Source organism: Ahaetulla prasina, chromosome 3 (genome assembly GCF_028640845.1).
Source record: "Ahaetulla prasina isolate Xishuangbanna chromosome 3, ASM2864084v1, whole genome shotgun sequence".
NCBI lineage: Eukaryota > Metazoa > Chordata > Lepidosauria > Squamata > Colubridae > Ahaetulla > Ahaetulla prasina.
Genome location: NC_080541.1, coordinates 108,538,400 through 108,560,957, shown reverse-complemented (window position 1 = coordinate 108,560,957; position 22,558 = coordinate 108,538,400). Strand labels below are relative to the sequence as shown.

The 22,558-nt window shown below is 35.4% G+C and overlaps 1 protein-coding gene across 1 annotated transcript in view; it reads left to right on the top strand.

The window, feature by feature from the left end:
* Positions 1-22,558, top strand: part of NRG2 (neuregulin 2) — a 287,139-nt gene that overhangs the window by 237,341 nt on the left and 27,240 nt on the right. The window contains exons 5-6 of the mRNA XM_058176612.1: positions 10,873-10,931; positions 16,130-16,153. Coding sequence (XP_058032595.1) covers positions 10,873-10,931; positions 16,130-16,153 — 83 coding nt within the window. The remainder of the gene's footprint in view (positions 1-10,872; positions 10,932-16,129; positions 16,154-22,558) is intronic.

Genomic DNA, 22,558 nt, shown 5'->3' with positions numbered 1-22,558 from the left:
TCAATGAGCTTTCTTTTGATGTATTTTCTTTTGAAAATACCTCCAAAGAAAGAATATATTATTTATATACTTAAAAATATTTAGTCAGAATAGTGAAATGTTTCTATATATCCCCACTGTCATGGAATTTCTATAAAAAAAGATATTTTAAGTGGATTTGATAATTTTGATTTATACAAACACATTCAGAATTGGGAACTACTTTCTGTAACTAGCTACTTCAAGAACCTTGAAATCTTCCCTAGATGTTTGTGTTTGACTTATTAAGGAAACACACATTTCCTTTTTCAATATGATTTTCGTTTTCTCTCCCATCCTACTCTTTTGGTTTCTAGAATTTCCTTTTCCTTTCTTTATTAAAATACAACTTAAATGTCCCCTCTTAGACTATTAGAGTTATTTTGCATTTGATATAGTATCAGATATTCAACAATTATATTTCTGGCTTTTTCTCCTTTTTAGAAAACTGCTTCATATTTATTCCATTGATACAAATCCAACATGTTCTAATAATCTCAGCCCATAGTTATATGATCCTATGCCAGAAACAGAGGGAAACATTTATGCTTTACTAAAAAAAAAAAAAAAAAAGGAAAGAAAAAGAGATTGAGGTTTTTGCCCCAAAATGCTTGCTGTAGTAGTGGGGTTGTGTTGGAGGAAAAAGAAGAAACACAAAGGAAAAAAAGAGACGAAACAGATGTGTGCAAACATGCTAAACTACAATTTAAGTTTTAAAAAAGGTAGCTATTGAGAATAAATGGGAAAGAAGCATGTTTCTGAATTCATTATGATGGTTCTTCTAGAGCACAAAATAATTGATTATTGTGTCTGCCAAGTGAACTGTCACTCTGTTCTGATTTTTGAATTACCGATAGCATCACCTACTTTTTTATTCAGTCTGATTTTCAAGATGGTTCTTACATGTCTTCAAAAGGGAAGAATAATGGGTAGTTTTAAAATCATGTCAATTTATTCAATAAAATACTGTAGGTGCTTAGCCCAGTCCTCGTGTTTTTAACAACTACGTTTTTGCTTGTAATTTCTCACATGCTGTAGCAATTATTTTCTGTAAGGATTCAAAATATGAACTTTCAAAATGAAGCTCTTAAAAATTATTATTGTTGTTGCTTTTGTTATTTTTTTTATATGTATATTGCTCTTCCTCCTGAAGGAAAACAGTTAAATAATACATTTTAATATGCGTTTGAGACTCCCATGAATTGAATGTACAGTACTGCACCATTCCCTTCATGTTTTTATTCTAATCTTTAATCAGAACAAGAATCATAGATCCATTTGGCCAGATCCATATTTTGCTTTTTCCTTCAAGTGAGAGCATTCTGCCAATATTCTTTATTAATGAATTGAATGATTGGAAAAATGTATGCAAATAAAAAAGAGTACATTGTTTTTTGTATTTTGCTAATCTTCTGTATATGTAATACATATGTAATACATATGTATTACATATGTAAAATAGAGGATGGATCTGTATTTTATACAAATCTGAATAATAGCCTTCCAAAAGCTACTTTAAAAAGCAAATGACAATGATACGTTGGACCTCATTGGTATCACAATATTTTTTTTTTTTTTATTCAAAAAGTTTTACAAAAATTTTTTCCCCCCTTTCCCCGCGCCCTCCCTTCGCAACCCCCCTCCCCCCCCCCCGACTTCCCGGAACGAGCACAAGGTATAGTTAAAAATAAAACAAACATATGCTAAAAATTTTCGTCCCAACTTAATTATACCCTACAATCATCAATTCCTAACTTCCCCAAAAGCAATCAAAATAATACATCATAATCATTCAAAACAGTCTGATAACTCTTAGTCTGATATCTACGTTGAATATAGTCAATCCATTTTTCCATTCCTTTAAGTATCTTTCTTGCGTATTGTCTTTCAAAAGGCTGATATCTTCGCCATCTCAGCCAAATTGGCAACTTTCAATATCCATTCTTCTATTGTTGGTACTTCTTTTTCTTCCAATATTGTCCTATTAGTAATCTTGCTGCAGTTATTAGATTTAAAATCAATTTAGTCTCAATTACTGTACAATCCGTAATAATTCCCAACAAGAAAAATTGCGGCAGGAACTTTATCTTCTTTTCAGAACATTTTGTAAAATCCACCAAATTTTTATCCAAAAGGCCTTTATGTCCTTACAAGTCCACCAAATGTGAAAATATGTAGCGTCATCACAATTACATCTCCAACATTTTGCTTGCATTTCTGGATACATACACGATAATTTTTAGGATCTAGATGCCATCTATAAAACATTTTATAAAATTTTCCTCAGATTCTGTGCCTGCGTGAATTTAACATTTCTAACCCAAATTTTTCCCACGTTTCCAATAATATTGGCTCCTGAAAATTTTGTGCCCACTTTATCATACAGTCCTTTACCAAGTCCCTTTCAGAATCTATTTCAAGTAACACATTATACAATCTCTTTATATGCTCCTGAGACTGATTTCTAATTTGCTTTACCAAATTTCCCTCGTTCTGCTCTATACCAATTTTCTGATCTCCTTCCATCTAGCACGTAGTTGCTCATATTGAAACCAAGTATAATTTTTCCCTTCCTCTCTTAATACTTGCAGAGATTTTAACTGCAAATTACCTCTTTCAGTATACAAAAGATCTTTATATGTAATCATTTCCTGATTCTGTTCTATGTTTATATTTTCTACTGTATGTCTAGGACTTGCCCATATAGGAACCTTATAATTTAGTTTATAAGAGTATTTTTCCAAACACAGAAGGGCATTTCTTAGCACATGATTTTTAAAGGCCTTATCCACTTTTTTGTCATAAATTAAATATGCATGCCATCCATATAGCAAATCATAACCTTCTATATTCAAAATTCTGTCCTCCGTTAAATTAAACCAATCACTTATTGCAGAGAGAGCAGCTGCTTCATAATATAATTTAAAATTAGGCATTTTTAAACCTCCCTTTCCGAGAATCTTGAATTATTTTCATTTTAACCCTAGCTTTTTTACCTTCCCATATAAATTTGTTAATTCCCTTCTGCCATTCCTCAAGATTCTTATCTTTCTTAATTATTGGTATCATCTGAAAGAGGAATAAAAATCTAGGTAAAACATTCATTTTAATAGCAGCAATTCTCCCCAGTAATGATAATTGCAATTTTTTCCAAACAATCAACTCCTTCTGAACTTTTTGCCATAAAACCTCATAGTTATTCTTATACAATTTCACATTTGACGTAATATAAACCCCTAAGTACTTAACCTTCTTTACAATTTCAAATCCTGTTACTTCCTCTAGTTTTTCTTTCTGTTGTCTGGCCATATTTTTATTATCACTTTTGTCTTTTCTGATTTACCTTAAACCCTGAAACATTCCCATATTGATCAATTATTTCCAACAAAGATTTACTAGAATTTATAGGGTTTGTTAAAGTAATCACCAAATCATCTGCAAAAGCTCTTAACTTATATTCATACTGTCTAACTCTAATTCCTCTATCTCCTTTACTTCGTATTTTATCCAATAATGGTTCTAGAGTTAAAATAAACAATAATGGTGATAAAGGACATCCCTGTCTTGTTCTTTCGCAATCTTAAAAGGTTCTGTTAAGCTACCATTGATTATAATCTGTGCTGTTTGCTCTCCATAAATTGCCCTAATTATTCTTAAAAAACCATCTCCAAATTGCATCTTTTCTATTAATTTAAATAAAAAATCCCAATGCAATCGATCAAAAGCTTTCTCTGCATCGAGAAAAATAAATGCTGCTGGAATAAAATTTTTCTTTTCTAAGTACTCCAGTAAGTTAACAATCTGCCTAACATTATTCCTCATCTGTCTCCCTTTTATAAATCCAGATTGATCATTATGAATTCTTCGCTGCAGAATCAACATTAATCTATTAGCTATTATTTTAACAAAATCTTATAATCATTATTTAAAAGTGAGATTGGCCTATAATTCCCAGGTTTAGAACAATCCTGTTCCTCTTTGGTATCAATGAAATAAAAGAGGTTCTCCATGAGGGGAATTCTCCTAGTTGTATCTGATTAAATAATTCCTTAAGTGGACCTAACATCTCATCCTGTAAATTCCTATAATAACTAACTGTGAGCCCATCTGTACCAGGAGTTTTCCCATTTTAATTGTTTAATTACCAAAATAATTTCTTCCGAGGTTATAGGCCGATTCAATTCATCCGTTTGTTCTAAAGTTAAATTTTTAACCTTATATTCCTTCAAATAATTATCAATATCCCTATTCAATATATTATCTTTAGGATATAAATTTGTATAATATTCTAAAAAACCTTTTTTAATTTTATCCTGTTGATATCTCTTTACCTTTGTATTCTATTTTTCTATAGTATGTTGTTTTGTCTTTTCCTTAAAGTGTATGCTAACCACCTACCAGGTCTATTTGCGTTACAAAAGTATTATGTTTGGCATATTGTATATTTGTTGCCACCTGATCAGCCATTATCATATTAAATTGATTCTGTAGTAACTTTATTGCATCTTTAAGTTTTTGATCATGTGGATTATGTATTAATAATTGTTGTTTCTTATAAATTTCCTCTTCTAAATACCTCAGCTGTCTTTGTTGCTTATTTCTCTGTCTATTATTAAGATATATTAATACACCTCTCATAAAAGCTTTACTGCAGTCCCAAACCATTTCTATCGATGTTTCATTATTCAAATTATAATCAAAAAATTCTTTCATCTGCTTTTTACATTGATTTACATTATCCTGATATCTAAACAAATTTTCATTTAATCTCCAAGTTCTTCTACCCTCTTTTCCATATTGCAATTCCATCCAAACAGGACTATGATCAGACAAACATCTTGGAAATATCTTAGTTTTCTTCACCCTAAAAAGCAAATCATTAGAAATTAAAATAAAATCAATACGTGAGAAGGATTGATGCCTATCAGAGAAAAAGTATAGTCTCTTTCCTCCAAATTCCAGTCTCCATACATCTCTTAACTCAAAATCTTCTATCATATCAAAAAGGATTTAGGCAGCTTTGCATGTGCAGGTATCTTCTTGGAAGAAATTCTCTTGTCCTTTCGTATCTATTACTCCATTCCAATCTCCCAATATAATACACGATTTATAATCCCATAGATCAACTTATCATATAACATTCTATAAAATTTTTCTTGTTGCTGATTGGGTGCGTATATACCAAGCAAGAGAGTCCTTTTGTTTCTATTGTAAGTTCAATAGCAATATATCTTCCATGAATATCTGCCTCTATTAACTTGGCTGGTATATCTTTTCTCAAATAAACCACTATGCCATGTTTTTCTCCAAAGCTGAAGCAACAAAATGTTTACCTAACTTTGAGTTTATTAGGTACTTTTGATCTGATAATTTAATATGCGTTTCTTGTAAGCAAATAACATCATTTTAAATTGTTTCAAATAATGAAATATTTTTCTTCTCTTCTGAGCTGAGTTCAAACCATTGACATTCCAAGTCAAGATTTTATTTGCCATTACTGGGCTGCTGAAGCCTTTGAGCAATCAACTGAAGATCGTCCTCCCGTATCTTGGCCGTGCTCCTCCCACCGCTTCTGTAGCAGAATCCTGAACTTTACTTTGAGTTTGTTGCTCCTTTTCTTTACGCTTAAGGGCTCCCTCGTCAGTCTTTGTTCTTGTGGTTGTTCCTCTGATGGTAACATCACTGGAATCACCTCAGCTTCCACACCCATTTGAGTCTCTTGAATTCTTTTTCTATTATTTCTATTTCAAATTTCAGCACTGTAGAAAGAAAATCTTTGGCCTTAAGCACTGTGTCAATACGATATCTCCTTCCTGATAATACACTGTCAAGCCAACTGGAACCTCCCATCTAAATTGAATCTGGTATTTCTTAAGTTCTTGTGTAAAAATGTAAAGTCCTTTCTATCCCTTAACATCTTGGGAGGATCTCTTTCAAAACCTTCAACTCCTGTTCCCTATTTTCAAGTTTTTCTGAAAAGCAACTTGCAAAATTTGATTCCTCACTGTTCTTTTCAAAAATAAACCACAATGTCTCTAGGAAGTTTCTTTTGCCTAGCAATCCAAGAATTAACTCTATAAATTTTGTCAATTTGATAAGCAACCTCTTGTGGATCAAGTTCAATAAATTCAGCCAGAGCTTCTGATAAAATTTTTTAAATCTTCCCTTTGTCCTCATTCAAACCTCTAATTCTCAGAGCTCCTTCCATCATTCTATACTGCATCACCACCACTTGATCTTCATTTTATCCAATTTGATTTGCATTCCCCCCATTTTATTTTCTATTTGTTGATTTGACTGAACAATTTCTTGCACCTCCTCCTCCACCACCTCCAGTCTTTTTGCCAAACCTTGAAAAGCCATCAAGATATCTTCTCTTATTTTTTTATTATTCTCTTTTATTTCTTCTCTTATTTTCTCATTATTATCCATAATCTCCTTAAACCTTTCCTCAGACACTTTCCCTTGCTCTTTAATCAGATCTTCTAAAGCTGGTTCAGAACCCCTTCTGCCCCCAGTCTTAGGTGGTTTAGTAGCCATTTCAGTTTTAAAATTCACAAAATATAAGTCTAGAAACTTCTCTTTTCCCCTTTAAGTATAGGAGAGCTCAGTTCACTTCATTAAAATCCACACATAACATTTCTTATCTTCTTAGTTGGACAGACTGTTTAAAATTCCATTCGTCACTTCACTCCCGTTCAGGCGCCATCTTTAAGAGTCAATTAGAACAAAGGGAAAAAAAAGTTTCTCTTTTTTAGAAGGTAGAAGTCAGGAAGTCAAAAATACTTGCAATCCAATAATTGTCCGCTGGCACTCATTCCGTCTGCTTAAAGAGATCCATAAAGATAAGACAATTAGCAGAGATGGACACTTTCTTCTTTTCCTGCTTTTGCAGGAGCGCACTGAAGTCGGAGAATGGCAGGAATATTTATGGGACCCGTCGACCCTTCGAAGCTCTGCTTAATTAAAACAAAGCCTCTGGGGAGGTCTACCAACATTTCCTGCTGCTCTTATCTTTCCTCTTTCATCCAGAGAAAAAGATTAAAGCCGGCTTTTCCTGGCTTTTACGATGTTCAGTGCGGAGCCCCTTTAATTAGGGCTCAGCGAAGAGGTGGAGCCACCCGGAAGTCGGTATCACAATATTTTTGATGGAATTTTGTCCTGCAGCATTGTCTTCCTGAGAATTTGTAGGAAGGATGTTCACAGGAGAAACTTTAATTTGGTTGATTCAAAGCCTAAGATACTGGTTGCTAAAATTCGATTCTGTCATGGCTGGAATGGAAGTAATGAAATCATAAACTTGAATGAAACAATCTGTGGTATAGTTTTCTGAAATGTTTGTGAAGCATATAGAAGAAATGAAGGAATAGTTATTTCATTCAAAATTGTTGCATTTATTTGGTAGAAAATAAAATCATATTGAAAGTGATTTAAGTCCTGTGTTTCAAAATATAGCTTATGAAGTCACTCATTCTTCCCCCGGCAGTTATTCCTGATATAAAGAATATATGTGTAAAGTTTTTCAACTTGCCCAGAAAATGCATTTTAATATGTTACAAAGCCAAAAGTATAATCCTATGCACGATTACTTAGACATAAAGTATAACTCCAAAAGAGACCTTCTCTTTGGTAAGAATGTCAAGGTCTTAAGAGATGTCTTCTGAAAAATGCATGGCACTTCAGTTTTCAGAAAAACAACTTTTCTTTTTCATGCACTTTTGGCCTACAACTATTTATTTGTGGTTTTGTTGGTTGGTTGGTCAGATACAGTTAGTTTTATGGTTGGTTGGTTGGTTGGTCAGATACAGTTAGTTTTATGGTTGGTTGGTTGATCAGATATAGTTAGTTTTATGAACATTTTAAATTGAACTCTACACTTCTGTCATTATCAACAACATTAGAGAGCTAAGCTAATTTAATCACTTGTCTGAAGTGTTGTAGGGTTTCCTGCCTAAGCAGGGGATTGGACTAGAAGACCTCCAAGATCCTTTCCAACTCTGCTATTCTGTTCTGTTCTGTTCTCAGCTTAATGTAGCTGAAATTGCTAGAAATCTAACAGTACGCACCCCCCCCCCCCATTTTTAACGTGCTGTGATTCCATTTCTTCTGTTGCAGTAAACTCTTTTCTTTTCATAATTAGTGTCCTCAGGGAGCTAGAAGTACAAGCTAGAGGTATATGTTATGACACTGCACTGCAAATGTGCAGTTAAGCCACATTTGGTATATGGTATATGTTAGGCCACTGCACTGTGGCTTGTCAATGGTATTTATGTCTGACTTCAGGTCACAAAGAGTTGGGGTTTGAACTGTGACTTCATGAGAATGTTTTTTGATGGTGGATCTAAAGTAGATCATGGGTCGGGAATAGTTTATGCTTCTTGTTCTCAATGTTTCTAAATTATCAGACATGATAAGATAATAAGTAGTTTGAAGATAATCACAGATCACCTTCAAACTACTTATAAGGGTTTGAGAAGTGACATGGTAAAATGGCTAAACAAACCAAATCACCCCCCACCCAAAAAAATGGTGACCGAAGCATCACCCTCCTGCTCTATGCAGATGACATTCCTCTCCAGGACACCAGTAGGCCTTAAAAGCCCTTGCAAGGGCCTTGCAAGCCCTTCTCCAGTATTGTAATTACAATAAACTGGACATAAATTATGAGAAAACAAATATCATGGCTTTTGCAAAAAGGCCAAAACTGTATTCATGGTTTCTAATTGGCCACAAAATAGAGCAAGTAACCACCTTCAAATACCTGGGGGTGGTCATTCAGGCTAATGGTTCGTGAAAAGCACATGGAGAATATGCAGCTGCCTTGGGCCAAAGATCAGTGAGCACCATTCTTAACTTTTTCTGCACAAAGGGAGGATATTATGTCCCAGCTGCAATTAAGCTTTTTCTGGCCAAGTGGCTAGCACAGCTTCTTTATAGGACCTTGCTCAGACTGTCAGCTTCATGTTTTACATCATTAGAAATAGTTCAATCCAAATTCATTAGGTCAATTCTCCAGATGCTGTGTTGTGTCTCAAATGTACCTCTGCGCCTGGAGACAGATTTGACAAAAGTCGAAGCAAGAATCTGTATAGTGTCCTTAAATCTCTGGCTAAAGCTTAACTTCTTTCCTCAAGGTCTTGCTCCATTAATCCTCCAAGACAAGTTCTCTTCATCATGGATCAATGCTGTTGAGTTCAACCTTGCCAAACTAGGCTTCTCCCCAGCTTTACTACTTAAGATGGACTACGACCTAGCAAGACAAACCTTGTGACAAAGGTTGGAGGACACCGAGAGGCAGGCGGACTTAGGGAAAGCTCCGCTGTTTCTGGCTCCAGATGCCATTAGATGTGTTGTTGCTCCTGCCAGCTATTTTAGTCAGTTGGAGTCAGAAAACCACCAGCAAACATTTGCACTCGCATGGTGCCATCCGCTTCCATTGGCCATCCTGTATGGCAAGTATAAAAGGATACCATTGACAGAAAGACTGTCCCTGCAGCTCAGGAGAGGTGGAGACTGTGGGTCACATGCTCCTTAGATGTTCCTTTTATAGGGAGATTAGGAAAAAAACATTCTGCCAATAATTGTTAGGTATCCTGGCTTTTCTGACACTACCCATCTTCAGTGGCTGCTTAAGGATGAACAGTCCGTAACTACAGCGCAAGTGGCCAGATTCTGCGCAGCAGCACTGGGGATTCATCGCAAACACATGTTTTCTCCACCATAGCGATGTTATATAAAAATTGTGGTAAACCCCTTGCATTGCTTAGTCATTTCCCTTTTAGCGTTGAACCTACAACAGGCCACACAGTTTAGGAATTACAACTATCGTATAGTCAGACCATGTATAATTGATACTGGATTTTATTATAGATTTTAGCTGTTATTTATTATTGTATACTAGAAAATGTAAGTATATATATACTGAGTGCTTTTATTTGTTCTGGTCTCTGATCTAAGACTGTAATAATAAATTGTTGTTGTTGTTGAGAAGTGAAAATGGTGGTGGTGTGAAAGTCTCCTGTGATAGCCTCACATATTTCCATCCGTCTATAATGTACTTTGCTTAGTCAGTTGATTATATCAATATGAAATCCAGCTTTAAACAATGTGAATGGAAAACTGGCAGTTCCAAGAGTGCATTGCAGATGACCTCAATTTTAAAAAAACGGACAGAACATTGAACACTCCTTCATGTTCCAGTACTTCCTTTCTGGAAATCAGGTTCATTTTAATCTTAGACTTGAGAGAGTGGCAATTTTCTCAAGTCACACAACTGAAACAGATTCTGCAAATTGTGGGTGCTTACAAGGTTTATAAACTCAGAAATCAGGAGAGAATAATTGCAGATGGAAAGACGTAGGGAAATCAGAAAAGATTAAATTAAGATGTCTTACATGAGAAGCTTAAAATAAAAAAAAACAGAAATCATCACTGTGCACTTTTATTTCTAACCATAGCCTCTAGGATGATGCCAGCCTTGTTCTGTGATTTGTCCCCTTTTCCTCCTCCAGATGTCCAAATGGATTCTTCGGACAGAGATGTTTGGAGAAACTGCCTTTGCGATTGTACATGCCAGATCCTAAGCAAAGTATGTTTGAAGACAAAAATTATATCATCATACTACTTAAAACCTCCTGGGTACAACACTGGATTTAGAGTTGCATAGTGAGGGTGTTCTTTTCAATTACTATCTTAATTAAGGTTTAGGGAACACAGGTAAGGGACCAGCCAAAAACACACACCAGGAGAAATCTTAAAAGGGAACTCAGTTGGCATCAGAAAGGACCTCATTTCAGCCTGTTTGGATGTCATGCTATCCTGTTTCTCTCTTTCTGGTTTTCTTTCTTTCGTTAGGTGTCCGAATGAATTCACAGGGGACCAGTGTCAGAACTTCGCAATGGCCAGCTTTTCCAGTATGTCTCTTTCCACTTCTCTCTTTCACTGATTGGTCTTAGCTGTATGATATTTTTAAAGCAAACTTTAATGATTTGGAGTCTTCATTCTTCTGCTGTGTGTTTAAGGAGTTACTAAGTTCAGTTCTACTCTGAACATTACCATAGCGATGTATAGTCACGATGTGCAGGCATAATAAAGGTTTAGCAAAGACTGGACCAAGTTTAAAGTAAAGTGGCCTAAATTCTCCTATATAGCTTAGAGGATTTTGGATGAAGAACACAGGTAGGGCCAACCTTGTACTAATCCACCTCATATGCTAGACCTGGAGGCACCTTAGAGTAATCTCAAAGGTAGACATCCTTATATGGAAGCTTTCTTATTACCATTGCACAGAAACTTATTAAATCAGATTGTTTGTGATGTTAGCTTTTTCCAGAAGAATAATTCATTATGAAACAAAGGGTTTTGTGTTTGTTCCAAAGCCATGGCTTATGGTTCAAATGTGTGGCTTGTTCTTACAAAAATGTAGAGAAAGTGAATCTTCCAATTTTCCTCCACCAGAATTTCTTCAGTGGCTTGAACTCTAATTTGACTTCAGTTTCAGACTATTATCTTTACAGAGTAGAGTGAAGACTAGGTTGAAGCATAGTGAATGTAACTGCTGCAATGTTAAAATAAGCACATACTATATACCCATGTGCATTAGCTGACAAACAGAATTTTATGTACAGATTTGCAAGATTCCTGCACATAGTCTAAATAATCTCTCGCAATCTGGAGAGATTTTGGGATCTTCTGTATCATCACCTCTATTGTTTACACATTTCTATCAAATTATGAAAGGAGCAGGGAAGTTCAAGTTCCTTATACATTTCTCCCCCACATACTCTATTTTCAATTTAACCATTTTTCCAATTTCATCAAATATAATTAAATCTGAATACTTTTGTATAATGCCAAACAAATTATTATGAGAATCATGATATATAAAATCCCATTCTGTACAAATGTGATTAATTACTTGTTAAATGTAACAGTTTGCAATCGTAGAAAAAATAACAATGTTGCCTTCCAAGCCAGGAAGATTTAGAAAAAAAACACTATTCTAATTTCATTTGAATGTTCTGCAGAGTACTAGTTGCTCTTATAGCTAGCTTAAAACAAATATTGTGAGAACCTGAGATCTCAGTACAACTTTTATCTTCTAGTGCCCTCTTGTGAATAAGGAAGCCTGTATAGCAGCAGCCTTCCAAGAGCAACTGCAACACAACATTCCTGATGTGCCCTCCAGCCCTGTGAAAGAAAATATATGCTCTAGTGATTTAGAGATGCTGTTTATGTATAACTATATAATATAATCTAGTGGGATGTCTATATTCATGTTGGAAGCACCTACAAAGGTGCTTCTGGATTGAAAGGATTTGCCAGTGACAACACTGTTGCCCAGGGGATGCCTAATTGCCAAATGTAGTACAATCTTCAGGGAGGCTCCCTTCAACTCAGTGGTATAATATATGTGGTTTTAAACAGTGCTGTTAATCAATAGGATTAGTAGGCATTCACACTTTAAATAACAAAAATGTTTTTAAAAAACAGAACCAGCAGCACTGAGTAAAAGCACAAGTAAAAAGCACTATTTCATTCTTACAACTGTTATGGTTACTGGATTTACGCTGCCCAGAATGAATCTCTTGGATAACAAGTAGGGAAACATATAACATGACATACAGCAATTAAAAGTCAAAATTTAAGCTTCCTCTCCCACTCCATCATTGACAAACACAAAAAAGCCACCTGATCAATGCCATCTAGATCAACTTCATGTGGATGGAACCATATGCAATGAATGGAAACTAATCAAGAAAAAAACCAATCTAGAACTGAGGAGACATTTCCTGACAGAACAATCAACCAGTGGAATGGCTTGCCTCCAGAAGTTGTGGGTGCTCCAACACTGGAGGTTTTTAAGAAGAGATTGGACAACCATTTATCTGAAATGGTATAGGATCTCCTGCTTGAGCAGAAGGTTGGACCAGAAGATCTCCAAGATCCTTTCCAACTCTATTATTCTGTTATATCAAGGCAGAGTCCCCAAGCCCGCTGACAGAAGCATGTCTACAGGGCCTTTTGGAAAAGTAAAAAGGTAGAGATGAATTTTATCTGTGGGGGAATGATGTTCCTTTGCAGTGAGACTCATAAAGCAAGCTTCACATACTATTTTCAGCTGAAGAGCCCAATCAATGTCCATCTGTTGACAATCAGTGCAGGTTTTCACATTATCCAGTCTTAGAAATTTTCCTTGGACAGACTAATAACAATCTCTCCAGAATATGTATTAATAAAAAGGATAATTGGGCAGCTATCAACAGAAAAAAAAAACAAATAGGAGAATGAAATCATTTTTTTATCAAACTGGGGTGGTTGCACAAAGAATTTCTGAATATTGTACACTATGTTGAAGATAGAATGTTACATTTTTCTCTGTATAAATTGTTATGGGATTTTTAAAAAGTAGTCCTTGGGATAATTGCACCTTGAAAACTGAGATCCAGCACTTAATTCTCCTATATTAAGAACAGAAAATCAGAACTAGATCTAAAAATTAATAAAGGGCAATGGAAGGTAAATTTTAGGTAAATTAACCTAAAAGGTAAACGTTAATTGGCCCATGCTATTTGAGTCTGTAGAATCTGTTTACTGTACACATGATTTAAAAGTTAAGGAAACTTTCCTAACATATAATTTCCAAAATTTCTGATATATGAATAAATTTATAAACAATTTTAATCTTATTTTGGGAAAAAACAGAGGGGTTTAATTCTAAAATTTCTTTATACTTTGAAATAAAATGAATTAGATAGACTCTTGACAGGAACATATAGCACAATTTACCTTCTTTATGACTGTCCCAATGAGGCTTGCATAAGTTGTATTACTATTATCAGTTGCATTTATCCAGTGGTTTACAAAATGTGCTAAGCAGCAGTGTGGCTATTGTTAGTATCAGAAGAGGGTATTCTAAAGTGGGCTGGTACTCCCAAATAAAAAAAAACAAATGGAATTAGCAGAGATCTGAAAACTAATGTGGCAGATATCTTTTGAGGAAGTGAAACAAACTACATGTTATAACTGAAATCACAATATGGTTTTAAAATGCCATTATACTATGAAAGAAAAATGAATAAAAATAACACAATATGGAAGTCAAAAAAAAGTTTATTTGAACCATTCCTATTTTTTTCTCACACACATACAACATACACCACACAGAAAAACATAAATGGCAGCATTCCTTCTCTCTCAATCTCTCCTACACCTCTTTCCCCTTTTGTTTCACCTAACTTCAAGTAGAAGTATTATGTAGACTCCAAAGCTGCTCTCTTCTTTGTGATGTTTTAATTAGCCCTTTCAAAGAGATTTGTTTTTGGGAACTAGCATTGGATTGGGTAATCTAGAATCTATAATTTTCTATTATCTCTTTGATATTTCTGGCTGAGGCATTTATGCAATCATTTTATGTCCACCCACAAGAACAACCCTGAACAACTGACAATAACCAAATATACAATTAAAATTTAAAAAAGAAATAAGACATGGCAGCCTGTATTGAAAACAGCCCTGCCAATAAAACAACAGACTGTCCTCAGCCTGGGAACTGAGCCAGGCCTTAGGGGTTTTCCAGAACCCCAGAAGAATGGGTGGTGGTGTTGTCCCTATCTCTGAGGCCATGGTGTTTTAGAGTGTGGGGCAAAGAAGACATGCTTTCTTGTTCTAATCAGATGACTTTCAATTGAGGATTCCTGGAGGACACTGCCTGAATGTAGTGGGTGGGGAGAAGCAATGGAAAATAGATAGTTCCTCAGATAACCATGAAGGGCTTTATAGATAACAACCAGCACCTTGAACTGTACTTGGAAGCCAGTTGGCAACCAGGTCAGTTTGTAACACAGCTGTAACATGGGCATAAAGAGAAGTTAATTAATGCTTGTACCACTGCATTTTGAACAGCCGTAGCTTCATGAGGGTCATCAAGGGGACCCTCACATAGAGTATATTGCAATATCCAATCATGAAGTGATTAGGGCATGAATGACCTTCCTAAGGGCCTTCCAGTCAAGGAAAGGGCACAAGTGGTGTGGAAGATGAATCTGCGCAGAGCTACCATTTACTCATTGACAGTAGTTGCAGATCCAAGAAAACCCCCAAGAGGCAACCCCATCCAAGATCAATGGCTGAAATGTTCCCTGTTAAGGGGTGCCAAGCAGTCACAGCCACTCAGTTTTCTCAGAATTGAGTCCAAGACTGATCTTCGCCATCAAGACCTGAACTTTTAATACACTGGGGTCAGTACATTGAAAACATTGAAATGCTTCCTATCTGTTGGATCCCAAAATGACAGATGAACGTACCTAATGATTTCCTATAGATTCTAGAGCTGCTTCTAATTCAGGGGGAATATTAATGTTCTCTTTTTAAGACGAACTAAGTCTCACTTACTTTGTAACATATTTTTCATAACACCCAATTTCTTATAATTTTGGCTTCAAAATAATAATTGGCTTATTGTTGTTTTTAATGCTTTTATTTGTAAAGCTGGTCTATGACTGTAATAGAAATTGATTGATTTGGCTTCAAATTAGTTTAAATTATATTATTATTTCTGCATGTCATAGAAATTATTTGCAAGAATAATAAGACTCTGCACTGCTTTGAAAATGTTTCAGAAGAAATATGCAAGCACAGCGTCTCTCTGCTGATATCAGCTTCACTTTTTTTAGGCTTAATGCAAGCCTGAAAAAAGGATGCAGTAACTGTAAGAATCCTATTAAGGAGTGAACTATTAAAACAACTATTTTCAAGGCTACATAGAAGTCTAAAAAAGTTGGGCTGCTTATGTAAATAGCCAAAAGTTTCTGGGCTCATATAGAGTCTGAGGTATTTATTCTGAATCCTTTTTGAAGGTGCATAGAGTCAAAGGATACTTAACAAGAAAGAAAGTTCTCTGTAGAAAGATTCTCGACTTGTGTGTGTGTATCTGTGCTATTTTTGTACTTTTGCTAACAATACTGTTTTCTTTTGATACTGCCCCTCGGATGTTGATTAGCCAAAAAAACAAGCTATTCTAAATACATGCTTGATGTTTCTTTTAACATTTGGAAACTTCTCTTACAAATATATTTATCTTCTCTTTTTCTTCTTTTTTCTGTATTGGCAGAGCATCTTGGATTAGAGTTAAAGGGTATGAAACAAACCATTCATTTGTTAATCAGACACCACAGTTCTTCACATTATGTTTTTACAGTTTTTATGGGGTGACCAAGAATATCACCTGTTCATCTCTTATTCTGGCACAGTTTGGGGAAAAATCATGTATATGCATATTACAGTATATGTATATACATGTGCCTATACAGTATACATATGCAGTCAAAAACCAGTTTATCTATATTAATATAAATATAGATAACTCTGCCTTGGTGCACTGCAGCACTTTTCTATGGGGCTCAGTGAGACCAGAAGTAAAGTGCTGGCTCAGTAGCACTTCTGTGCCATTTTAGTCTGTGCTTTTTGGAGATCAAAAAAATTACCTAGGTCAGTTTGGAAAATCACAGCCTTGTACAGCTGTAATAGTGGATACAAATTGTCGTAAAGAACAGATTTGTACTAAAAAAAAAGTTATAGCAATTCTACAAAACCAATCAAAGTCAAATTTAGAACCATTCCTTCTCATCTCATTTAATTTCATGCTGGTTTGAGAGTATTTCTTTTAAAAAGATTGACCCAGCAGCAAAACAATATTGCAGCATCCCCCCTTGGATCAGCAGAATTTGTATTGCTCCAATTTGCTTCTTCCTCCAAAAGATTTTCCCCTTAGTAAAAGGGGAAAGGGGAGATTGCAGTACCCGTTCTATATACCCTCAATGTTTTCTCCAGAAAATTAGACTAAATGAATGCAGAATGCAAGTGCAGGGCAAGAGTAATAGCAAGTACTTTAAGATGTACTATATTAAATCTTTGATTTCCAAGCACAAAGACTTCTACATGAAGGAACATGAAGAATATCCCTAACTTCAATGCAGTAACATAATTCAGCATTGTACAACCTCAGGCTTCATACAAATGCACGTGCCTTCAATGTGCATGAAGGGGAAAAAGCAAAAAAAAACACACCATACATGCCCAAGAGTCACTAGCTACATTAATGAGGGATAATTGCTATGTATTTGAATCTCAGTGATAACTATTCCAATGGGGTGAGAGAATGCTACCTCTTAACCCCTGTGCATAATGTAAACTACTTTCTCAGTAATGCTGAATGCATAAATGCCAGGTGCAACACATTGTCCTGCAGCACATTGTCCTGCTAGAGAAAAAAGGGACCCACCTGATCCCTCTCATAGGCTTTCTTCCAGGAGTAGTAACACTGCCACTTGACAGTAACATGGCCAGTCACCTCTCCAATGTATGGTGCTCTCAGTGGTCTTCAAAGAGACCCATTGTAATGTGGCCACTGCAAGCAGCACACATTGAACTATTAGAAAACATAGCCTCCTACAGCACCTGTTTTATTGGTGCATCCAATGCCTGGAATAGCTACTTCATTGCAACTAGTGATGGGAAGACACATTGTCAGTGAATGAATTTTAAGTCACTTTTCATGTATTCATTGAATGCATGTTTTATTCATTTGTCCTTTATCCTATTCCGTATAATTCCATGCCACCGGAATTACTATCTTTAAAAAACAAAACTTGGTAAAATTTGCAGAATAAGGAGGCACCAATTCTGGTCTAAATGTCTTACTCCTTTCCAACTGATAATTGCAGTTCATAGTTTCCCAATTAAAAAAACTATTTGTTTCAAGAGGAAATCAATGTCTTTACACTAATTAAAAATAGCTAAATGCACACAGAGATAACAAAGTTTGTGTACGTTCAGGAATCATTATTAGGAATAGAACCAGTGCTGCCTTTCTTAGCCCCTGGGCTTTTCTGTTTTTCCTTATGAAGGTGAATTACAATGGTTTATCATTAGTGCTGAGTCAACCATTTCCATCCTACCTATTAAAATTTTCTGTTCCTTCTGCCTGTGGGCATCATTCTTGCACCTCTGAATGGCTGAAATTCAGCAAGGTGATTTCCAGCCATTTGAGATTTGGAAGAACATTAGGGAGGAATGGCAGTGGTTTGATTCCCAGAAGCCTCCTGCTTCCACTTGCACAATTAGTGGATGGGTAGGAGAGAAGAAAAGAAAGTCAATAGTGCCCTCTTCCTGCTAAACTGTGTACGATGATGGCTCTGATGGAATCATCCTGATCCTTACAGGAGAGTTGCCACAGCATTTAGTAGCGCTAATTCCAAACTGACCTATGAGAATATAAACTTTTTCATGCATTATCATCATGTTCTTTGTGATGGAAACCACTTTTCCACTTCTTTGATTTATTTTTGTTCCTAGGAATGCTAGTTTCCTATTTTATATGCTATATGACAAAAAATTTACACATTAAAGACTAATTGTGTCAGTAGCAGCTTGTGTATCAGATTTATGCTACCACGCTTGCCATGCTTATCTAGGAATATGTCTCACTGAATTCAGTGAGATCTGTTTTTAATACATAAATTTGACTGGAAATTATAAATCCTTCCCAGGAGCAAATCTTGTGTAAATGAAAAGCATAATGTGGAAAGTGGCCTTGGATTGACATTGCTATTGATTCAAAAACATTCTGACTTGCTATTTTGAATTGAGGATTTTTGACATCCATTCCTGACTTATGCTTGTTTCGCTTTATTTAAAAATATCTTTCTTTCTAGGCTGATTGTTGTGCCAATAAACTTATTTTGCCATGCTGTCTCTTCTTTTTTTCATACTTTCTGCCAGCCATGTATTTCCTGTATGCTCATGAATGACATTATGTCACATGTGCTGGTTTGCACTTAATATTTTTTATCATAGAATGATAATTTGTGATATGCAGTCAAAAATATCACAGATATATCACATGAACAATTGTGTTATCCCAATGTCTTATAATTAAGTAAATTTTGATTTGCATTGTCTTGTGTTCTTCTGTAATTCTTCTGTAAGGTTCATATAAATATACAGATATGGTATTATTTACTTATTGCAAAGCAAAGTGATAAATTTATTACCATCTAAGCAATATATTTTGTTATGTGAAAGTATCACAACTATATACTGACAGAATCATCAATAATAAGATTTAGTTGTAAATCTTTGTTGAAAATGGTTGAATATTGAAATATTTTCCAGTTCTCAAATGGAAGTTTGATCAGTCCAAGTAACTCTGCTAAATGACTAGGAGAATCATAGCAAATATTATTTTCTTAATAGCTTTATTCTGATGTGAAATTTATGGCTGGTAAACTTGCAAAAATCTACACAACATCTTAATGATGTGTATTTTTTGCAGTAAGGTAAAGTATATTTACCAATTTGAGAATTAACATTTGCCACATTCTTAAATAGGTTTACTGAAACTATTTCCCTTTGTTTTAAATCCATCATTATGTACATTATACTATTGAGATCAATTTTTATAGCACAATTTGGCAGCTGTTTTTAAATGAATTCCCCCACTTTGAAAGATAAAAAATTAGAAATCATGGCAAAGATGGATAATTAATGCACATTGCAATTGAAATGGGGCAGATAGATTTCAAAACAGAAATAAGGAAGATAAGAGTATTGAGGGCTTTTCTGTTTCATTGAAAAGCAGAACAAATTACTTTCTGAACATGAAGACTAGATTTGTAATTTCTTAATGCACTCACATTTCAAGAGTCAGGTATGGATTGAAATTCAAACCTAGTAATTTTGACCATTGAAATATAAACATTTTGAGGCTTTTGTGATTGAAATGTAGTACAATTGTTTCCAGGTACTTTCTTATCTGAGGTTAAAAGCAACTGTTCCTTTAACAGAGTTTGAAATGTAAAATCTATAGCTTATTTGCATAACTAATGCGTATCACTTTTCCATCTATATAATAATCTGACATTTACAAGAACAGCAGGAGAGAAACAAAGGAGAAACAAGCATGATGTGTGAAAACACTTTAAAAGTTAGAGAGTGGAGTGGAATTCAAATTATAATTTGTTTCAGACATCCTGAAAATCTTGGCACTTCTAGCTAAATTTCTCAAGTTTTTAAAGTGCATGAATTGCTTTAGTTTCACAATTTCACAAGCCAAAACTACTGACAGTAACAGCTAGAGTCTTTCTTCCTGAATGTGAAGTTCAAATAAATGTAATGCATCTCCCTTGCTAAATTGCTGAGTGTGCACCCTCTTGTTCAGTCTTCAGAAATTCTAGAAATTGCATCACTGAGAAACATAAGTGTATTTAATGTTTAATGTAAAAATAAGTGTTCAGGTATACACCCCACCCCAAATTCTTGCAACCTTATACATTTGAAAACACCATCCCAGAAATCTTTGGGTTTCTGGATGCTCTTTGGGTTGGTATAGATCAGAGACATACGGTCTGATTTGTTTTTGTTTGTTTGACTGCCTCAGAGGGTGAAGTTTTTCAGGATCTGGGTACAGCAGGGGGACTATTTCTTATTTTTTTACTCTACATTTGTATTTGTTGGCTTAATCCTAATCCTATGTTCTTTACATATAACATAGTTATAGCCCTTATGAAGGAGTAAAGGAACTTTAGGTTGTTCAGCTGATCTAAAAAAAATATATTCAGGTCTAATGATTGAACCGAAGAGGCAATATTCAACACTGTATTCCTTGAGTGATTCCTTCATGTACTACACACTGAGGTGTCTCATTCTGAGACACAAAAAAGGAAGTAGCCTAGTCGAAGATTACCTAAGAGTCTATCAGTCTGGACCAGGGCTTCTCAGCTATTTTTTTTCCTCATGGCCTCCTGAGATTCATATACTTCTGTGTAACTGCATCATAAATCACTGTTCGTTGCCTATGACCCATGTTGAGAAGCACTATTTAGGGAGGGGAGGCTTGGCAGGGCACTAGAAATACAAGAACATACAGTATGTTACGACTGGATCTATAAGAACTTTCTTTATTAAAAAAAACACATAAAGAGATATATGATTCCAGACAGAACACCTTTGATAGAGAAGCTAGAGGATGCTACAATATTTGATAAGCTTGGCTATCCAGTCAGGGACAGAAGACCCAACCTCGCAGAGGCCCCATCTCATCCACCTTAACACAACCCAAAGAAAAGGAGATGGTAGTTGCTAGAGAGATGAAGGAAGATGACCAGGTTCAGAGAATATGATAGCAGGGTGACTTGGTGTGCCCCTATTTAGTGAATGGGGCCTCTAATGTGAATGAACAGAGTCTTATAAGAGTGGTATCACTTTGAATAGAATAGAATAGAATAGAATAGAATAGAATAGAATAGAATAGAATAGAATAGAATTTTTATTGGCCAAGTGTGATTGGACACACAAGGAATTTGTCTTGGTGCATATGCTCTCAGTGTACATAAAAGAAAAGATACGTTCATCAAGGTACAACATTTACAACACAATTGATGGTCAATATATCAATATAAATCATAAGGATTGCCAGCAACAAGTTATAGTCATAAAGTCATAAGTGGAAAGAGATTGGTGATGGGAACTATGAAACGATTAATAGTAGTGCAGATTCAGTAAATAGTCTGACAGTGTTGAGGGAATTATTTGTTTAGCAGAGTGATGGCCTTCGGGAAAAAACTGTTCTTGTGTCTAGTTGTTCTGGTGTGCAGTGCTCTATAGCGTCGTTTTGAGGGTAGGAGTTGAAACAGTTTATGTCCAGGATGCGAGGGATCTGCAAATATTTTCACGGCCCTCTTCTTGAAACATGTCCCCAACTCACAACATTCAGGTATGGTCTAAAAGTATAATATGGATGATGGTATCAAATGGAACTGAGAAGTTGAAAAGGACTTTCAAATTAACATCATCAACCAGAGCAACAGGTGCCATTTCTGTACCATGACTAGACTTGAATCCAAACTGAAAGGGGTCCAGGTAATCCAGGTAGTTCTTCAAGAACACTGAAATAGCTATATCACGACCTTTTTAATAACCTAAAACTGGTTGGGTCCAGGGAGGATTTCTTGAGAATGGAACATACCTCTGCCTCCTTCAACATCTCTTCCCTCAAAGAAACATTGATTATGTCCCACGCCAGCCTGTCATTCATAGTTCACAGCCCAAGTCAGCCATGAAGCTCGTGGGTCAGGTCCAGCAGTGGTAGCATTCATCTTCACCAGATTACACAAGCTGAAAAGAGTCTCTGATAATATTGTAAATCTTTTGCTCCATTAAACATTTTGTTCGCAGAATATCAAAAGTATGCCCAACATTTATTTATTGGTCAAATTTAGAAACCTTCTGTCTCCATCACAGAGGGACTCTTGGGAGTCTACAAGCACCATTAACTTTGTCAACAAAAACTTATACTGAAATGATCTGCACTGTGGCTAGGTGGCATATCTCCCTCCCACCTTCCTTAACAGGAAACAGGTAATTTTAAACAAGGCCACTGGGTGTCAACCTACTGGTGTAATAAGAGCAGAGAAGACCAAATGCATTACTGCTTTTATCATCATGTAGGTTCAAACGAGAGTGCATCTTTGCTGGGTCATAT